Source organism: Pelmatolapia mariae, linkage group LG15, assembly GCF_036321145.2.
Source record: "Pelmatolapia mariae isolate MD_Pm_ZW linkage group LG15, Pm_UMD_F_2, whole genome shotgun sequence".
In the NCBI taxonomy this organism is placed as follows: Eukaryota; Metazoa; Chordata; class Actinopteri; order Cichliformes; family Cichlidae; genus Pelmatolapia; species Pelmatolapia mariae.
Window position 1 is genome coordinate 41,098,760 of NC_086240.1, and position 19,064 is coordinate 41,117,823.

At 42.3% G+C, this 19,064-nt stretch overlaps 1 protein-coding gene across 3 annotated transcripts; it reads right to left on the reverse strand.

The window, feature by feature from the left end:
• Nucleotides 1-1,561: 1,561 nt before the first annotated feature.
• mlpha (melanophilin a) lies at nt 1,562-17,990 on the reverse strand. Of its 3 annotated transcripts, none has more exons than XM_063494575.1 (15): nt 17,859-17,990; nt 16,185-16,298; nt 12,937-13,158; nt 12,701-12,813; nt 12,549-12,593; nt 11,610-11,668; nt 11,433-11,522; nt 11,259-11,361; nt 10,524-10,717; nt 10,191-10,274; nt 9,870-10,103; nt 7,890-8,051; nt 7,676-7,732; nt 4,261-4,303; nt 1,562-4,116 (listed from the first exon to the last, which is right to left on the reverse strand). In XM_063494575.1, exons 1-15 carry the CDS (start codon nt 17,963-17,965, stop codon nt 4,076-4,078), a joined length of 1,668 nt encoding a protein of 555 aa, XP_063350645.1. In that variant the 5' UTR covers nt 17,966-17,990; the 3' UTR covers nt 1,562-4,075. The 3 variants fall into 3 exon arrangements, with proteins under 3 accessions (XP_063350645.1, XP_063350646.1, XP_063350644.1); XM_063494576.1 differs by having other exon boundaries at nt 1,562-4,113; nt 9,870-10,106; XM_063494574.1 differs by having other exon boundaries at nt 9,870-10,106; nt 17,859-17,988.
• Nucleotides 17,991-19,064: the final 1,074 nt, after the last annotated feature.

Sequence of the window (19,064 nt, forward strand, 5' to 3'; positions counted from 1 at the left end):
CCCTCTTCCCAGCACAAAGCACAAGGCTCGCGTGCGGAGTGAAGCGGGAAAAAGTGCGAGAGAGAGGGTGAGAGAAAGAAAAGAAAAAAACGCGGCTCGCGATAAGGAGCCGGCTCGCGTCGTTCACTTCAAAGAGCCGGCTCTAAGAGCCGTTTGCGTTCGCGACCGACACATCACTAACAGTAACTGAGCAGTGATAGGAAGACAGTGAAACTTGCAGTGTTCCTCCTGACACACTCTTAGTCATCTGACTTTATCTGAGGACCACCACCACCTTCTTGCTGTACCATCGTGGACTCATCATGAGCATCTCTTTCTTGATCTCTTAATGATGCACATCTGTGTGTGACATATGTATGAAGTGTATCTGAAGCAGTATCATGTAAAGTATATACCGGCACATTGCAGCAGTGTTCACAGGAACCCTGTGAGCTTCTTCAGATTCATCGTGGTTCAGTCTCTGTCCTTGTAAGTGATGATGTTTTTCTGTATTTCAGTCCAGCTTCATCTTTTTAATGAGCTCCAATAAAGAGAAACTATCCAGTCATCGTTCTCAGTCTCTCCGGGTCTTTATCAGCTCTTTATCGTGTGCAGCACATCTTTAGGTCCACTTTTAAAAACCCTTGGTGGTGTATCTACAGCCCACAGGCTCACAGAGTCCTGGACACCAAACATCTGACCGACTCAGAGAAGCATCGCTCTCAGCGTGGACCTGAAGCTGAGGATCTGGGCATCTTCTGCCTGTCACGTGATGGTGTTTGTCTCCGCCCATCACTGAGAAGAGTTTAACCTCATCCTCCATCTTTCCCTCTGCTCATGTGTTCATAATAGCATAACGTTAGCTCGTTAGCTAACCATCATCATTTAATGTCAGCTGGAAGGACTTCAGTGAGCCTCCAAACATGACTGCTGGTTAGTTTTTCATCTGTGTTTACGTCCAAAGCTCTACCAATCTGTACACATCTGTATGTTTCATGTTTGTAGAAGTCCTTCAGTCACAACATGGTTCATCTTCATTTTCACAAGCGAGCCAACTAACTTTCTGCTAGCCTCTAACTTAGCTCGTAAATGCTCTTTGTCATGACGTGTGTACATTTAACACTTTTATTGGAGCTGAGTGAATTTGGAGTGTTTCATGGGTTTGCCTGATGTCATTAGCCAGTAACCGGACACTCTAAGTACTTGGACACACTGTGAGCTCATATAAAAGGAAATACAAAGTGCCCTCTATGGATTAGATAGTACACTTCTCCTTTGTGCAGAATCCACCCTCCTATGCAGGAATTATCGCCCCCTGCTGGTCAGAGGATGGACTGCTTCAGTAATCTCAAGGCTGAACACACTGATGATAAAGAATCCTGTAATTTTCTCATGAATATATGAAATAAGTTAAAAATGCAGAATTGATTTGATGTTTTATCGATCATAAAGGCAAATGCAGATCAATATTATCAATAATCAAAGAAACTAAATATGTTAAACTCTAAATGTAATCAGTTCTGATGATCAGTACCATTCATCCATAAAATCAATACATGGATCAAATAAGAACAGGGTTTGATTTTAAAATTTATTGATCGTATCAGCAGTGATAAAAACAGAAGTTCAATAAACAGCTGACCAAAGTCTATAGAAGCTCAGTGGTGCCAGAATTAAACATAAAAGTAAAAAGTGAATTGTCTGTCTGAGCCAATCAAAGGAGGAGGAGATTAAGTTTAGAAATGGTTTTAAAGTTAATAGATTTGATTTTGAAATAAAGTTTTTACATCTGTCTTCTGTCAGTCACCAAAAGTTGATTCTGTTCATCTGGACGTAGCGTTTTCAGTGGGAGCAATGTTTCGTCACTCATCCAAGTGACTTCTTCAGTCTCAGCTGACTGCAGGTTTCCCCAATCTTATGAACAGTACATTTGCATAATGACTGAAACCAGCCCACTGGAGGTTCCTTGATCATTAATGTGCAAATACTCATGACCATTGATCAAAGCCCACTGATCAATGTCCATTAGTACCATTCACAGAGTGTTGGGGAATGGCTGCAATCACAGCATTGTAAGATGGTGAAAGATGTACCCTTAGGCCCCCTCCTCCATTCAGAGATGGTCTTTCCCTTTTCACATAAATGGCCTCCTTGACTCCGCGCTCAAACCAGCGTTCCTCCCTGTCCAGGATGTGTACATCCTCATCATTGAAAGAGTGTCCACTGGCCTGTAGGTGTAAATAGACTGCAGAGTCCTGGCCTGATGAGGTGGCTCTTCTGTGTTGTGCCATCCGCTTTGCCAGAGGTTGTTTGGTTTCCCCGATGTATAAATCCTGGCAATCCTCCTGGCACTTAACAGCGTACACTATGTTACTCTGTTTGTGTCGGGGGACCCGATCCTTGGGGTGGACCAATTTTTGGCGCAGCGTATTTTGGGGTTTAAAAGCCACAGAGACGCGGTGTTTAGAAAAAATGTGTCTCAGTTGTTCCGACACATACGGGATCACTACAGGTTGTTGCTTAGGCAGTGGTTGTCCTTCTCTCCTGGATCAGCTGGAGCTTTCTTTAGGTGCCTTTCCAGCTTTGACAAAAGTCCAGCTGGGATAACCACATTTACTCAGGGCCTTCTTGATGTTCTTCTGCCTCCCTGGCTGCTGTGTCAGTGGGGATGGTGTTCGCTCTGTGTTGTAGCGTCCTGATGACACCCAGTTTGTGCTCCAGTGGATGATGAGAGTCAAACCTTAGATACTGATCCGTATGTGTAGGTTTCCGGTACACATCAGTTTTTAGATGTCCCCCATTACTGATGGAAATCTCACAGTCTAAGAAGGCTAACCTGCCACTTTTCATATCGTCCCTGGTGAATTTGATGTCTCGGTCCACCGAGTTAATGTGATCCGTGAAATGTAGTACATCCTGAGATTTGATTTTCACCCAGGTGTCATCCACATACCTAAACCAATGACTTGGTGGTGTTCCAGGGTAGGATAGCAAAGCCCTCTTTTCCACTTCTTCCATGTATAAATTGGCCACAGTGGGTGAAACTGGGGAGCCCATGGCACACCAATAATTCTGCCTGTAGAACTGACCCTTGTATGTGAAATATGTGGGAAAATATGTGGCCGATGCTGAGAGTGGTCCTGTTGCTAAGGTTGGGGTCATCCTGTAATCTCTTACTACCTCCAACGCTTCCGTGACTGGGATGCAAGTGAAGAGAGATGTAACGTCGTACGAGACCATGGTTTCATCTGCCTCCATAATGACATCTCTCACCTTCTCAACAAAATCCAGGGTGTTCTGGATGTGGTGTTCAGAGCTGCCGGTTGAGGCAGGTTGAGGATCGAAGCCAGAAACTTGGAGATGTTACAGGTGACAGAGTTGATCATACAGACAATCGGTCTTAAAGGTGCACCCTGTTCATGTATCTTCGGTAAACCATACAGACTTGGTGTAGACTCCCCTGGGTACAGCCTGTAGTATGAGGTCCGGTCAATAGCCTTGTCTTGTTCTAACTGCTGCAGACAGTCTATCACCCTCTTCCTGTAGCCACTTCCTGGGTCTCGTTTCAGGGGCTCATAAGTATTTTCATCACTGAGTAGTGACAAAATTTTCTCATGATAGTCTTTCTGGTTTAGCAATACTGTGCACCTACCCTTTTCTGCCGGAAGGATGATAATGTTGTTGTCATCACTAAGTGATGTGAGTGCCTTCCTCTCCTCTATGCTGATGTTGGATGCTGGGGGCTTTGCATTGCTGAGACAGGCCGAAACTTTGTCAATGTTAAAACGAAATATTTTGGATTCATACATTTTTAAACATTTTCATGTTACTTCATTTCCATGTAATTCTCTCCAGCCGCCTCTGAGCTTCAAAGAAATATTGTAATGATTCTACATTTGAATATTCATTTATTTTGGTACGTACTTTTTCACATTTTCTCATATTTTGTCTAAATCTACCAGCTGTAATCATGTGTTATGTTTCTAACACAAAAGCAGCAGCAGTTACAGATAAAAGTTGCTCTTTGAATTGCTCTGTGATGAAGGCTTCATGACGAAGAGGAGCGAGCAGCAGCTGCTGAAGGTCTGTTTCTGCTTCAGAACATGTTGCTGGATTTCCACTGAGTGCCGTTAGCTTCTGAAACAAGAAATGATCATTAACACGGTTCTCCACTGTTAACAATCACGCATCACAACTTTGTAATGGCCTGGAACGTGACTGTAACATGTTTTAGCTTCTTCACTTTAAATGTGCAGAAAGCAGCGTGAGTGTGTTTCTTACTCTGAAAATCCTGAGTCGACTTTTTTCTCTGAGTTCCTGAAACCTGCACAGAAACATGGAAGTTTTTCACTTAGTCCTGAGTGATGTCAGAAAGAAACTGTTTCCATGCAGCTAACGTGGCATCCAGTCAACCGTCTACCTCTGAAAACCAAAACCTGCAGTTCCTCTGGCGTCCACTAGAGGCTCCAGCAGTGACTCAGTCCTCATATACTCCCATGTTAAAATTAGGGATAGGTATCGATATCCAGTGCCATTATGGCACCGGTTCTGACATAAACGGTAGTAACCAGACCGAAAAGCAGCGCACATTTCGGTGCTTTATTTCGGTGCTTTTTTTTCCCTGAGATGTCATTCACTTTGGATTCTAGCCAATCATTTTACCTTTCCAAGGATAGTAGGCGGGCCCAGGTACGTACGTTCTTTTAGAGCAGAGCTACAGATTAAAAATGCCCAAGGGATGCGAAGTGGTCAAAAGTCTGGCTGTACTTCACAGCAACAGATGCAAACTCAGCAGCCTGCAACAAGTGCTTTAAGGTGATAAGATAAGATAAGATAAGATGACCTTTATTAGTCCCACACGTGGGAAATTTGTTTTGTCACAGCAGGAAGTGGACAGTGCAAAAGTTATGAAGCAAAATTAGAATAAAATAAGAATAAATACAGTACACAACTGTACAGAATAGAATAAAATAAAATACTATATACAGTAGAATAAAATAGAATAAAATATACAATAAGATAAAAATAGAATACAAATGCTATATACAACTGAGTAAAAATACAGCGATGCCAGAAAAGATTATTGCACATTAGTCTTATTGCACATGTGTGGATGTGTGTGTTTGATCAGTTAAAGTCTTTGTTGTGGAGTCTGACAGCAGTGGGGAGGAAAGACCTGCGAAATCTCTCCGTCCCACACCGAGATACTGTGCAAAGGAGGTAACACCTTGAATCTGATGCAAAACGTTGTTTTAAAAGCCGAGGAATGCACCGTATTTGATAGCTTGCTGCAAGACCTCACACCGAGCACATCTACCGCAGGTGTGGTGCCTGTTATCGGTCCCGGAGTTAGCAACATTCCCCAAGAACCCGAAGAGGAGAGTCCTGGCCCTAGCCCTGCCAGTGTAGGACCGGTTCCAACCGAAGGAGGTATGATGTATCAACAGAAAAGGCTAACTTGGTTATCATTTTGCAGAAAAAAAGAGACTGTTCAAAAATCTCTTATGTTTTTATTTTTAGCAAAGTTTGTGTTCTCCATTCTTTAAGCACCGGTTCGAGCACCGTTTAAGCACCGGCACCATTTCAAAAGTTTGGCACCGGTATCGGATAAAACCTAAATGATACCCATCCCTAGTTAAAATGTCCAATATGTTTACAGTGTGCTATCACACGAATAAGCTTCACCTGAACCGGACCTCTGCACTGTGTTTGTGCTGTTGGAGCATTTTAGTGACATAATGTGACTAATAATATGGCTGATGTGAGGTTACTGTACTAACAGACCATCCAAGAAGGCTGAGATCCAGTTCTGCAGAGTGAAATTCTGGGATTACTTGAACTGATAACCCTTCTTTAGCACATAACTTAGCACTCTACAGTGGTCCCTCGCTATATCGTGGTTCACTTTTCGCAGCCTCGCTGTTTCGCGGATTTTTTTTTAGGTGCAATTTCGCATGCTGTTTTATTTTTTTTAAACAGTGCATTGTGTTCTGCGTCCCGATTGGCTGTAGGCCAGAGTCAATTAATCTCATTAATCTCCTGTACAGTACAGAATGCGTTCAGCTTGTCAAATTTACATAAATCTTTGATCGGTAGCAGTGTGACTCTGAAGTGTTGTACTGTATTGTAACACATCCACGGCAGGACGATATTTCAGTGCTTTTCAGCATACTTAATTTTTTTCACCATAGTTGCTGTACACACTCGGTTGCAGCTCTCCTGATGCCAGCCGCCCACATCACCCACAACAACAACACTCCCACTCAGGACCCAGTACTACTCATGCAGAGCGGCATGATGAGCCAATGCAGCACCGGTGCGTCTGCTTCTCCTGCAGCCATGCCACATGTATGTTTGTTTTCTCCCCAACGAATTCAACAATGTGGACGAAACGTTTTGCAACGCCAAAGGCACCTGTGGGTGTCTTTGGTTTCATTCTATAATACTGGACTTTTTTTTCTACAAAGGTTTGAACTTTGAGAGTTTAAACAAGAAAGAAAAATGTGAAAATGTTCGTGCCTGTCTAAAAGAAGTGTATAAAGTGTGTAGGGAAGGGTTTTACAGCCTTAAAACATCTATAATAACTAAAAAATAAAGTTGGCTACTTTGTGGATTTCACCTATCGTGGGTTATTTTTGGAACGTAACCCCCGCGATAAGCGCGGGGAGCACATGTTAATGCAGACCTTCAAAAAGTGTGGGGCCCGCCCCCTAGGGGGGGCGCAGAGCCATTGCAGGGGGGGGGGCGGCATGAAAGAGGGGGGGAAACAAAACGCTTGGACACTGCTAGCACGGGGCGGCCACAGAAACGCAAAGCAGGAGATGAAGCATCGCTGAATATGTTTCCAAACCAACTTCATTCTAAGCCAAAGACTAGAAAATACGGTGAAGCATATCTTCCCTTTGGTTTCACCTGCACAAGTGCTGAGGTAGGTCTCCCCTGCAGAATTGGTTTTCCCTGTGTCGGGAGCAGGGCTGGGCTCTCCAAATCACGGACAAACAGTATCCCACAGCTGTTTATGTTTTTGAACCCATTTTGCACAGAGAGACATTTTTTGAAAAATGTATTGATAGCAATGTTGAATATTATTACACAGGAAAAAAAACAACGTTGTTTTTAGCCTCTGCCTTTCTAAATGGAGGGACAGTAACTGCGTGTGTATATGTAAGCATGTAAAACCTGCAGACAGTCAGATTAACAGTATTGTGTCTCTATCTGCCATTCTGCAATTCATCTCATGTAAACAATAACGTGGCGCACAGCGTGACGTGAAAAAAGGCACATACCTTTGACGTTGCGTGATGAACTCTGTATTCCTCGTCCACACGTAAACGCAAAACAGGAGTTTTAAAAAATCTCCGTTTTCGGTGATTCGAAATGCCGTTTACGTGTGGACGAAACAGCTGCGCTTTCAAAAATACCCGTGTAGGTGTGGACGTAGCGTGAAAGAGTTAGAATTTTATTTTATTACTACCTGTAATTTACTGCAGATTACTTGTATTTGCTTAATTTTTTACTAAATGTTTGAGGTGTGAAATAAACCGCAATGGAGCAAAATATGGGTGTGTGTGGTTGGAGGATGTGCGTGCGGGGGGGGCGCAAACATTTTTCTTGTAAACAAAGGGGGGCCCGGCAAAAAAAAGTTTGGGAACCACTGCGTTAATGTAACATTGACATCATTTCCTCACACACTGACCTTCTTCTTGGATCCGGCGGCGCTCAGAGCAGCGATTTTACTCTCAATATCAGAAACCTGCAGATGGAACAAACATGAAGGGAAACTGTTGGGTTTGCTTATTAAAAACAGGAAGAGTTGAAAAGCAAGAAATCTGTGTTTATTCCAGTATCAGCCATTTCGTTCCTAGACACTGCGTAAACATGACCATGTCCATCCAGAGCCATCGACCCACCTCGCTCTCAGCACTCTGGACTCTGGCGGCGGTCAGTGCCACCACGTCCTCAAGCTCCGACAGTTCCGAGTCCGTCGTCCCTCCAAACTGATTCTTGGCACTCTGCTCGAGCCGCTGCAGCTTCGACTCCAGCTCGTAGGACTGACCGGCCGTGATGTACACCTAGACAGGTAACAGGACAGACCCCTGGGTCAGCTGACACGCCTCCAGACCACTGAGAATGATGGTGATGATGATGAAGACAGGCCTGAGTATCAGTGAAACACACTGGTTCTCTGACTGACTCAATCACTGAACAGGTAACAGGAGAAGACCTGGTCTCATCAGAGGATGAAGAGTTCAGTCATGAGGAACTTTACATCATGACATGATGACCTGATGATGATGAAACTAGAAAAAATCCCTTATATTGTACACATTCTCCTAACGGGTCATTTTTACTGATAACTTTAAGGCTATTGAACAATAATGAGCATAGACCTGGTTTTACCAATTGTTCTGGGGCATGTTTCAAATGATCATGTAACCTTTTCCTAAATCTAGAACTGCTGTAACTGGACTCAAACTGGACTGAGACTGGACCCAGTGTGTTTGACCGACACCAGCCCTGTCGCTGATGGACGGACACACAGCAGCCGGGAGGGTTAAAGCCAGTCCAGACATTTCCGTCATGCTTCGGACGAGGTGGAGGGTTGGGTTTCAGGGACAATGAGGTGTGCAGTTCATGTTGGAGGCTTACATTTTCCTCAAGTTCCCTGAACGCATCATCGGCCTGCTTTACGTCAGTGCCTACTAAGTGGGACCTGTCGATCGGCTCTGAGAGGCCGTACTCGACCATAGCGTTTTCTGTGGCATTAATGGTTCTCAGGACCTCAGTGGTGAGGTCACAGAGGGCGGCGGCAGTCGATCTCTGAAAGCCATGTAGAGGGACAGATGTTAGCAGCTGGAAAACAACATCCCATCCTGCAGCAGCTACCGGGCTGGACGCCCCACAGCACCACAGCGTTTCTTGTGTCTGACTTGTGTCTCTGGGAGGTCATGTTGCGATTAAAAAGGACTCTGCACATAAAAAAACCTTTCTACATTTAAATGTGGTGCACACCTTTTGTTCCTAAAATGGTGGCATGTGTTTCAGACACACCTGACCACAGTGTTAAAAACTATTCTGCTGATTCCCCAGCTATGATTCAGAGGCAGACGAAGAGGTTTCCCAACACTCAGTGCTTTTACAGATTTCTCCTCCTGTTTGGTGTCACATGACTGAGCAGAGGTTTAGTTTTTAGGTGAACACCTGTACAGGTGAGGGGTCCATGTGGTCCAGGCAGGTAGCTGCTGAGCTTCACAGTAACAGTAACCTAACAGACAGCTGTTAGTCAATGCAGGAGGCAGCAGGTTAGTGAGGACTAGTCCGTGATGCATCAGAAAGAGTTCTCCTCCATCAGGAGGTCACTGGACGTCTAGTCTGTAGACGTAGGTTTACTAGGACAGGAACCACACCTCATTTCTCATTATTTTTTTTTTGGTCACAGATGGAATAAGAAAACCAATGAGAAGTTTAGAGAAACGTTCAGTATTTTCAGGAGTGGATGAGGACAAAAACATGAGAATGAAGAAGAAACACGGTGTTCAGACCCATTATAGATGGCGTAAAACAGCGTTTTTGGGGAGAAGCCAAGCCATGCTGTAGAAGCACTGAATGTATCACACATGGGAACCTGGATGTTTATGAGACATCAGACAAAATAAAGAGTTAAAAAACCTTTTAGACTTTATTTTGTTCTTTGAAAACAAGGTTAAAAACAAATATGCCATCAAATGAGTGTGCACTGATCCAAAAGTAAGGTTTTTACAGCCGAATCATGAGAAATTAGAACATCGGATCCACTGGTGGTCTGAGAAACCTCCAGGTTCCCATTCTCTGGATTTATGGGTTGGAATTCAATGAATTCTGCAAACAGTGGACTGAATCAGTCTTCCTACCTTCTGAGCCTCAGTGGGCATGTCATCACTGGATGAGCTCAGTTCTTTGTCCTTCCGGGAGTTCAGAGCGATTGCTGGGCCACCCTTCAGTCCAGCCAAACCTTTACCCACAGAAAAGGACTTCTTCCCAGCCTCGTCGTCCGATGACGGGCCCTTATCACTCAGGTTCCCCGCCAGCTCACTAAGCTTCCTTCTCAGTTTCTCCTCCTCATTCTGAGCTGATGGATTTGATGCCTGCTGTAAAACAAAGTTGCAGGATGTTTGTACTGACTGGTTTCAGGAAATGATCTCACATTATCCCACATCATCATCGCATCTCACCTCATTTACACCAGGTGTAATCTTTTCCTCCAGGCGGTTCAGCAGACTCTCGATGGCCGACATTCGTTTGCTCAGTTCATTTATCTGCAATGTAAAATCAACATGAACACCAAGGAGACAATTTTGTATGACAGAAAGACTCCATGTCAGTAACAATATCTCCTGGTTCTTTATGGCTGAGATTATACGGACTGAAACTTTTTTGTACAAAATACCGTGAAGAAGAAAAAAAGGCAAAACATAGAATTAAAACAGGTTTTCCAAGAATCAAGAGAAGAAAATCCAATGTTTATGCCAACAAAACTTAATTTCCAGTGACTTGATTGTACTTACCGGAGGGGCTTGTCCCAGGTTCTCCTGGGAGGAGGTTCTACTGCCCCTTCGGCGGTGGGGTGGTTGTTGGTACATCTGCGGGTACCTCTGGTACTCCTCCTCGTCTGATGTGTCAACGTACTGCTGCCGAGCCACTGACGAGGTGATCTTGGACAGAGAGCGAGTCCGGACCATCCGATTCTCTCCGTTGTCATCTGATAACAAACACAGGTAAACATGGACACACAAAAACACTCAGGTGGATGCAGACCTACAAAGATGGACAGGTAAGTAAAAACATTCAGGTAAATGTACATGTTGGAAATAAAAAGTAGCATGTCGGACATCCAAAGTAGAAATTTTATCTAAACCTGATAATAAGTAAAATTTGCAATTAGTTATCCTATCCAGTCTGACAGGCTTGTTTTGAAGGCCTCTGCTTTAAATTTAAAAAAGTTTGATGTGATAAATCTGTGAAACAAAAGCTGTGATTCCTCCAACAGACAGCAGGTGGAGCCCCAGTGAAAACAGCTACGGGACAAACAGCATTTCCATTAATTCCTGCATTTCCATAAGGTTACTCCCAGAAGTTTTCTGTGGGAAGGTAAATCATGGTGGACAGACTCTGTGGGCCCCAGTAACCCCCATATAGATCTCAGTGGTTTAAACAGTTTATTTTGTTGAACATGTGAAATTGGTTGTGTATTTTGGGACCTGCACCACGTTGCTGGAAGAGCGGTATGCTGGTATACTGACCAGGTCTCATGGCATATCGGTCCAGGCTCTTCCTGCGGTTTCCTCTGTGGCTGTAATGGTCGTAGTCCACGTCATTCCTATAGTACCGATCATCCTGCTGCTGCTGTGAATCCAAAGTTACACACATGGTTTTAGATCTCTTTTTTATGTTTGCTTTTCATAACTTTGACTTACCTGCACAGACGGGCGGCGTGAGTGAGGCAGATAATCCTCATTGTCAAAGTCCATAGGATGAACAGACAGCAGACGTTTGTTCTTCCTCATCTGAAAACACCTCACGTTAGGCCTGAATGTGGATTATTTCATAAAACAGACGTAGAATCACATTTTGATCACTTTTATGTTTATTACCACTTTGTAGCGCTGACCCTCGAATTCTCCTTGATCATCCTCATTGCCATTATATGCGTCTGAAAATGCAACATGTTTTGTCATTATTCTGCCCAGTTTTAGTTTTAGATGATGCTCCTTTGGAACCATTTGATTCCATAGTTAATTTTGAACAGTGCTTTGTAAAAAAGCAAATCATTATTAATGTGTACATATTTGTATGTATACCACATGGTTAATTATGGAGTTCCACAAGGTTCTTTACTAGGACCAAATCTATTCACATTATACATGTGAATAGACATATATTTTCACTGCTATGCAGATCACACACAACTTTATCTATCCATGAAGCCAGTTAACACACACCAATTACCGTAGTTTTGGACCCAGATTACCCCGCGAGGCTCCTGACTACTGTAGCCATAATGCTCCGACAATACATCAAGCGGTGTGGCTTCGTAGCTTACCAAAGTCATACTAAAACATTTTTGACAGATTTTTGAGCGCCGTGTACCACATAAAATCGGTTTGAGGTCAGTAAGCACAACCAGAATTCATACATAAGGTGCACCGGAGTATAAGGCACACTGTTGATTCTTGAGAAAATAAACGATTTTAAGTGCGCCTTATAGTGCGGAAAATACGGTAGTTAAACTGCAGGAATGTCTTAAAGACCTGGATGACCTCTAATTTTCTGGTAGTCATTGTACTTTTTGTTACTCTACTCTCTACTCTAAGCCTTTGAGCTGACGTTCTTTTGATTGGCTAAGTCCTGGAAGCCTGGCTTTGTTCGGTGAGTCTTAGCGTTGGACCAGCAGCTGTTACCTTTACATGATTAATTTGAACCTTTGCCCATAGTTACCAGGAACATTTGACAGTAACATTTAAATAGCATGGTAAATGAGAAGAAAATTTCCAATTGAAATCTATTAATAGTAAAACATTTAAGAAACTCACGATTGTGGACATCCGGCATACTCTGCGTGTCATCATCACGCCCACCTGAAGCACCAACACCAGTTGTCAGTTAGCGTGTAACCTCAATAAAACCCTAAAAAGCTCACAGTTGACTCATTATCTCTGAATTCTTTAACATAAGGCAAACTCACCTTCTCCGTTCAGCCTCTTGTACAATGACCTCATCACTTTGGCACTACCAAAGCGCTTGAAACGGTTTCTCACGTTGTCATGGTACCAGCCCAGAGTCCCGATCTTGAGCACCCTGAACAACACAAGTGCAGAATATAGAGAATATAATAAACATCTACCATAAAAGACACTACCATGACCACCAAATAACTCTGAGCTAACGCTGACGCAGTGCTCTCTGCTGGTGGAGGCTCACCTGTTCATGCGGCAGTTGTCGCACACCCAGCCGTGCTCCTTCTTGTTGTAGCGGCTGCAGGACTTGCAGGTGTACATGCGACAGTCCAGACACTGGCGTTTGCTGTTGACCAGGAACTTGAAGGGCTGCAGGCAGCGGATACAAAGCGAGTCGGACAAGTTGCTCTGAGAGCCCAGCAGCTCTCGTTTTGAGTCCTCCTTCTCAATCTTATTCTTCAGCTCACTGCAAAAGACATGAAAAGATAGTCACAGAGTAATGTGCATATTTCCACGAGAGAAATCCCACGCCTGGACCGTTATTGACCGCCGCCATGATTCTAGCCTACGTCACAGGGTCATGTGCGCTTTTTACATCCAACACGAAAACTGCAGTCGTGGTGCGGCCCGGGCATTTTACTAGAGACCGGCCCGCCATTATAGGAAAAACCATAAAGCCTTTGAATGAAAACAAACACTGTTGTGACAGTGATGTACACTGTTCTGATGGTATATATGCATCATTCTATCAATCGTTTGTTGAAAGATTCAGATAATTATTTATTAAAAGCTAGATATTTTAAATGAGAATAAGAAAGAAAAGTATTTTTTTGTGCCCCCCTCTCCCTGTTAATGCCCTACCTGCCCCCTGGCAAAACATTGCTAGACCCGCCCCTGCACAGTTACCAGCTGTCAGCTACGTAGAAAAGGATCCTGGTGTTATTTGTCTCTCAGAAACAGTTCATAACTTCCCTTCAACTCATTCATGTCACCTAAAAGGTAAACCTGTTTCTCCATCACCTGTTCAGCTCTGATGACTCAGTAAGGACATCTCCTGGTTTCATCTGCATGTTTCTCTCTCACCACATATCCAAACCGACATCATGAGCAGCAGCTTTACAGCTGTGGCTCCAGCAAACATCAGCTGATACTAGAAATTAATATTAAATAAATTCTAACAACAGCTGATCAAGCTTAAACGTGCTGCTGTTGTTTAACGCGACATCCGCTGGTTTCCTCTTTCTGGCGCAAAGTGGGCGATAAACAAACAAGAGAGAAAAGCCGATCAGCTGATCATTGATCAGTTTCATGATTGAAGTAGAAACAGGAGAGGGAGGGGGAGAGAATGAGAGGAGAAGAGGCAGCTGACAGCGTAAAGACGCAGAATAACTCCAGCTTTGTGTCTTTTTCATTCTAGCTGAAGTTCGGGACAAACTGCGTTCCTTCTCACCTCAATACGAAACGCGTAATATTTTCTCTGAATGCGGGAAGATTCCGTTTTTTACGGGACGGTTGGCAACTCTACTAACTAGCCTTATGAATAAAATAAAGTTCACTATCAGTAACATCATAGCACCCAACCAGCTGTATAGAAACTCCGTCATGCTAGCTAGCACGCAGTACGAGTTATTGTAACTGACTGTAAAAAGTCAGCACAACGAAAATAAACTCCACCTAAACTTGGTTTATATCTGACCCAGATAGACTGCAGGTCATAACTTCTTACCTGAAGTTCAGTTCACCTGACACTCGGACCACCTCGGGTCTCTGCTTCTCCTGCCTCCCCTTTCCCTCATCCACCTGCTGGCCTCCACCACTTGCTAATGTCACTGAATCTGTGGAAGCCCCGTGATAGCCACCACACGAAGTAACGAATAACGACCCTATCTAAATCCCAGTAACGATTAACGCATTCCTGATTTTGGCATAATAACTAGTTACCGTGCTCGTTACCACAATAATAACATAGTTACTGTAACGCATTACTTAATAACGCGTTAGTCCCTACACTGCCCACAGCCCCTCAATAATTGGCTCTGAATGAATCGTGTGTTCTCCCTTCTTCATGTGATCCATCACTTAACCAATGTCCACATGGAGGCCCACCAGCCTCAGACTGAGAACCATGGAGGGGCTGAGCCACAAAAACCTTCAGAGTATGCGACGACCACGACTCCAAATCAGATCTGTTTATCTGGCGATGGGTCACAGGGACAGGAATGGAGAGACCTCCCTCTCTGCAGCCACCTCGTCTAGCTTATTTGGAGGAACACAGAACCCTTCCCAGGCCAGCCCAAGGATCTAATCTCTCCTGCTGTCCTGGATCTACATCAGGCCTGCTCCTCCTGGTAGGAGCTGGCAGCATGCTCCTTTTGAACTCTAGTCCAAATCCCTCCCAAAAGTCTGAACTCCTCACCTGTCCAGTTCATCAGTCCACTGTATAAAAATAAGTCTTCTTACAGATTTCATTTTGGTTTCTTTCATAGTTTTAAATGTTGAATTCTGATCAGTTTTTATTGATTTCTCGGTTTGTTTTGTACGCTTGTTAAAGGATGAAGATGACAACATGTTCCTGATGATTTCTCTCCAGTCATGAGTCCCTGTGAGGCTGCTCCCTCCCCCCTGGGGCTGATGGGAGTTGGAGTGTTTGGAGGAGACACAGAGCGTCTTTGTGAGGCAACTCCGTGTGACCGGGGCGTGATCGAGGGCAACAACAACAACGTCTTTCACGCTGGAATTCCTGCAAACTTCACATGAACGAAAACAGCTCCAACTCCAGGACTCACACAAAGTTTAGCTACAGAGAGAAAGTCTGGGAAAGTCTGGGGTTTATCTAAGACACAGGTGTTGGACTCCAGGCCTCGAGGGCCGGTGTCCTGCAGGTTTTAGGTGTGTCCTTGATCCAACACAGCTGATTTAAATGACCTCCTCAACATGTCTTGATGTTCTCCAGAAGCCTGTAAATGAACTAATCATTTGATTCAGGTGTGTTGACCCAGGGTGAGATCTAAAACCTGCAGGACACTGGCCCTCGAGACCTGGAGTCCCCTGAACTAAGGCTTAAAAATATCAACTCTGAGAGGAAAACATGCCAAAAACAGCTTAAAATTCACTGAGGGAATGTCTGAAGTTCATTTCAGTTTGTTTGTTTTTACTGTGTTTACTTTTGTTTCACTAACCTGGCAACATATTTGATGCTTAATCAGTTTTAAAAAGGACTTAATTCACTCTCTGATTCTTTGTACATTGATTGATTTTTGATTTGCCCGTTTTTGCCCATCTTGTTTTTCAAAAACACTGAATACATACAATATTCAAACTAACATTTAAATGTGTAGAAGCTTCAAATGTTTTTTTTTTATTTCTGCAGCAAGTATTTTCTGTGTGCTGTTATTAATGCTGATATTTCAGCTTCAGTTTGAAAAACATCCTGAAACTTTAGTAATGTTTCTGATATTTGTACACGAAAACTCTGAGTGTGGGAACGAGTACCTGAGCCTCTCTTCTTCTTTCTTGCGGAGGTTGAAATCTCGTTGAATCACCTCCCAAACATGTTTGGCCTCTTCATCCGTTAGACGGGAAAGATCCAGCTTACGCTCCATGACACTAAAAGAATCACTCAATCAATCAAACAAACAATCAATCAAAAAGTCATATGAGGTGGCAGTTGTGGAGTTCTTCAGGGTTTCGTTGTTGGTCCTCTGCTTTTAGTAACAAGGTTTTCTTTTTTTTAAGTTGTACAACTTGTTAAAATGTAAAGATATTCTAGAAATACTTGAGGTAATAAATAAAATATTTTAGAAAAATATAGTGCACATAAAATACTTTGATAATAAAAGCATGAAAAAGACAAAAGTTTTCAGATAAAAAGAAAAAACAACTTTGACTTGACAAATCTTTAGAACAAAATTATGTGATAACACATTTTAGACAAACAAAATTCGGCTAAAATATTTATAATTCTATATAATGAGAAATTTGAAAAAAAAAATCTTAATAAATAAATAGTAAATTCCTATTAAAGCAAAAAGCTGGAAATATTTTAAAGCAACATATTTTTTCAAGAAAAAAAACCCCAATATATTTATGAAAAAGCTATAATATATCAGAAGTAAAACATTTTGCCTGGCCAGCCACAGTAAGTCTTTAATATTTAAACATCAATTTAGAAATACTTTGAGGCAAAAATGAAAAATAGAAATATGAAAAAATATAATTAGAGCAAAAATCAAGCTTAATTTTTTTTGAAATTGTGAGTTGTGTCAACAAAAAATACATTTTCTTTTATGGGTTCTTTTATTTAATTAAAGAACAAACCAAATACTTATGGAAAAAATAACAATACACATTCAAGAGAAAAATTTTAAGTATTTTATTCTAATTAAATATTATTAATTATATCAAAAATTAAAAATGTAAATACTCTGAGAATAAATAGATGTAACAAATAACTGTATAACTTGAATTTAATATGTTTTACCCTGATCAGTGGCAACAATCAGCTGTGATGGATCCACCATTTTTATTTTATTTTATTTATTATTTTACAGCTGGGATGCCAGCAGCTTTATAGCTTTTAAAATGATCAGGTCTAAATGATCTTCCTACATTAAAAAATGCTCAATGCATAGTTATTTATACATATATTTAATTAAACAATATATGTCATGTGATCTGCCCACGATTACCTTTGTGAGCTCAACAGAGTCGGAGGTGTTTGTGGATTTATTATCATTGTTTTTCTAATAATTATAAATAATCAGATTCGAGGATGTCCAGCTGCTGAAGTCTCTTTTACTTTGAAACATATGAGATGAACATGGTTCAGTGTCAGCTGCTGGTCTGTCACCACACCCACAAACTAAACTCTCACTAAATTTAAACCTCAATCTGCAAAAACATTTACAATAAAAGACTTTCCAAATAAAAGTCTGCCAGGCTAAAAACAACAATAGTTTACTGTTTATGTGCCTTCAGAATAAAAGCCTGTCAACAGTATGAAGTTAAATAAAGACAAGTCAGTGAGCGTTGTGTGATGTGTTGTGTGAGACAGAGGCTTCATTCAAAGCTCAGATTAGATTTAAAAACTAATTCGTTTAAACTCTGATGAATTTAATAAAGTTCATAAATGAGATTAAAATTCAGTGAAAAACAGTAAAAACTCACCCGGTGTGTGTGTCTGCAGCTCGATGATGAGATGAGCGAAACTGAACTGAGAACATCAGCTGATCACATGACGACACCTCTTGACACAGACACACACACACACACATTCACACACACAAACACTGTAACACATCTGCAGGCTAAACTCTGAAAAACCAAATCAGACATCCACAGTGAAGACGACAAACATCCAGGGACACAAACTGAAATTAAAAGTGTGACAAGTGTGAAGCATTCAGAGTCAAAGCTCAGTTTGTCCAACAGCAGGTCATGAGACCTGAGATCATTTGACATCATCAAACGCTCAGTGAAGACTTTTATTCTGACATCGAAGATATGACTTAACACACATTAGATATTAAGACTTAATACTTTTATACGTACAGATGAATGCTGTGAACGAGATAATAAATACAAAGAAATAATTCTGCATGAACTTGAGTGTATTTATCTTCAATAATAATAAATGTGACTGTAAGCCACTTACAAACATAAATACACATGATATGGCGAGAATCTGATAATGTTGTTGATAATAATTTAATGTCTTATAACATGATGTCATAAAATCACAAGGAAACTTTTTTTTCCCCAATAAAAATTTTATTTTCAGACTTTATGTGTCACTGCTTCAGCATCACAGACTGGAAAGTCTTCCGGACTGCCGCGAACAACAACATCAACAATTATGCCGAGTACGTAACAGACTTTATTCATAAATGCACCAATGACGTCGTATTGTACAAACTTACCCCAACCAGAAGCCGTGGGTTAACGGAGAGGTCCGCGCAGCGCTCAGAGCGCGGACTGCAGCCTTTAAATCCGGAGACCCAGGTGAATACAAAACATCCCGGTATGCACTCAGGAAAGCAATAAAGATGGCCAAGGGACAGTACAAAGAAAAGGGGGAACTCTGCTACAGCAACTCCAACACCAGGAACATGTGGAGTGGTCTGAAGACTGTCACAGACTACAAGGGAAACAGCAGCAGAGTGAGGGAGGTAACTGCTTCTCTACCTGACGAGCTTAACACCTTCTATGCACGCTTTGATAAACATATATCTCAGGAGCTTTTGCTGGAAGAAGACAGCTGCCCTCTTCAGATATCTCAGGCAGTCGTGTGTAAATACTTCAGAAAAGTAAACACTCGGAAAGCTCCTGGATCAGACAACATTCCAGGTCGTGTTTTCAAAGCATGTGCCCACG

Excerpts from the sequence above, each read along its gene's own strand:
- mlpha (XM_063494574.1), bottom strand. The coding sequence starts at position 17,965 with ATGTGTGTGTGTGTGTGTCTGTGTCAAGAGGTGTCGTCATGTGATCAG. Across the intron at positions 11,362-11,432 it reads CACGCCGCCCGTCTGTGCAG|CAGCAGCAGGATGATCGGTA; the intron begins GTAAGTCAAAGT and ends TTGGATTCACAG. Across the intron at positions 10,718-11,258 it reads CCGATATGCCATGAGACCTG|ATGACAACGGAGAGAATCGG; the intron begins GTCAGTATACCA and ends GTTTGTTATCAG.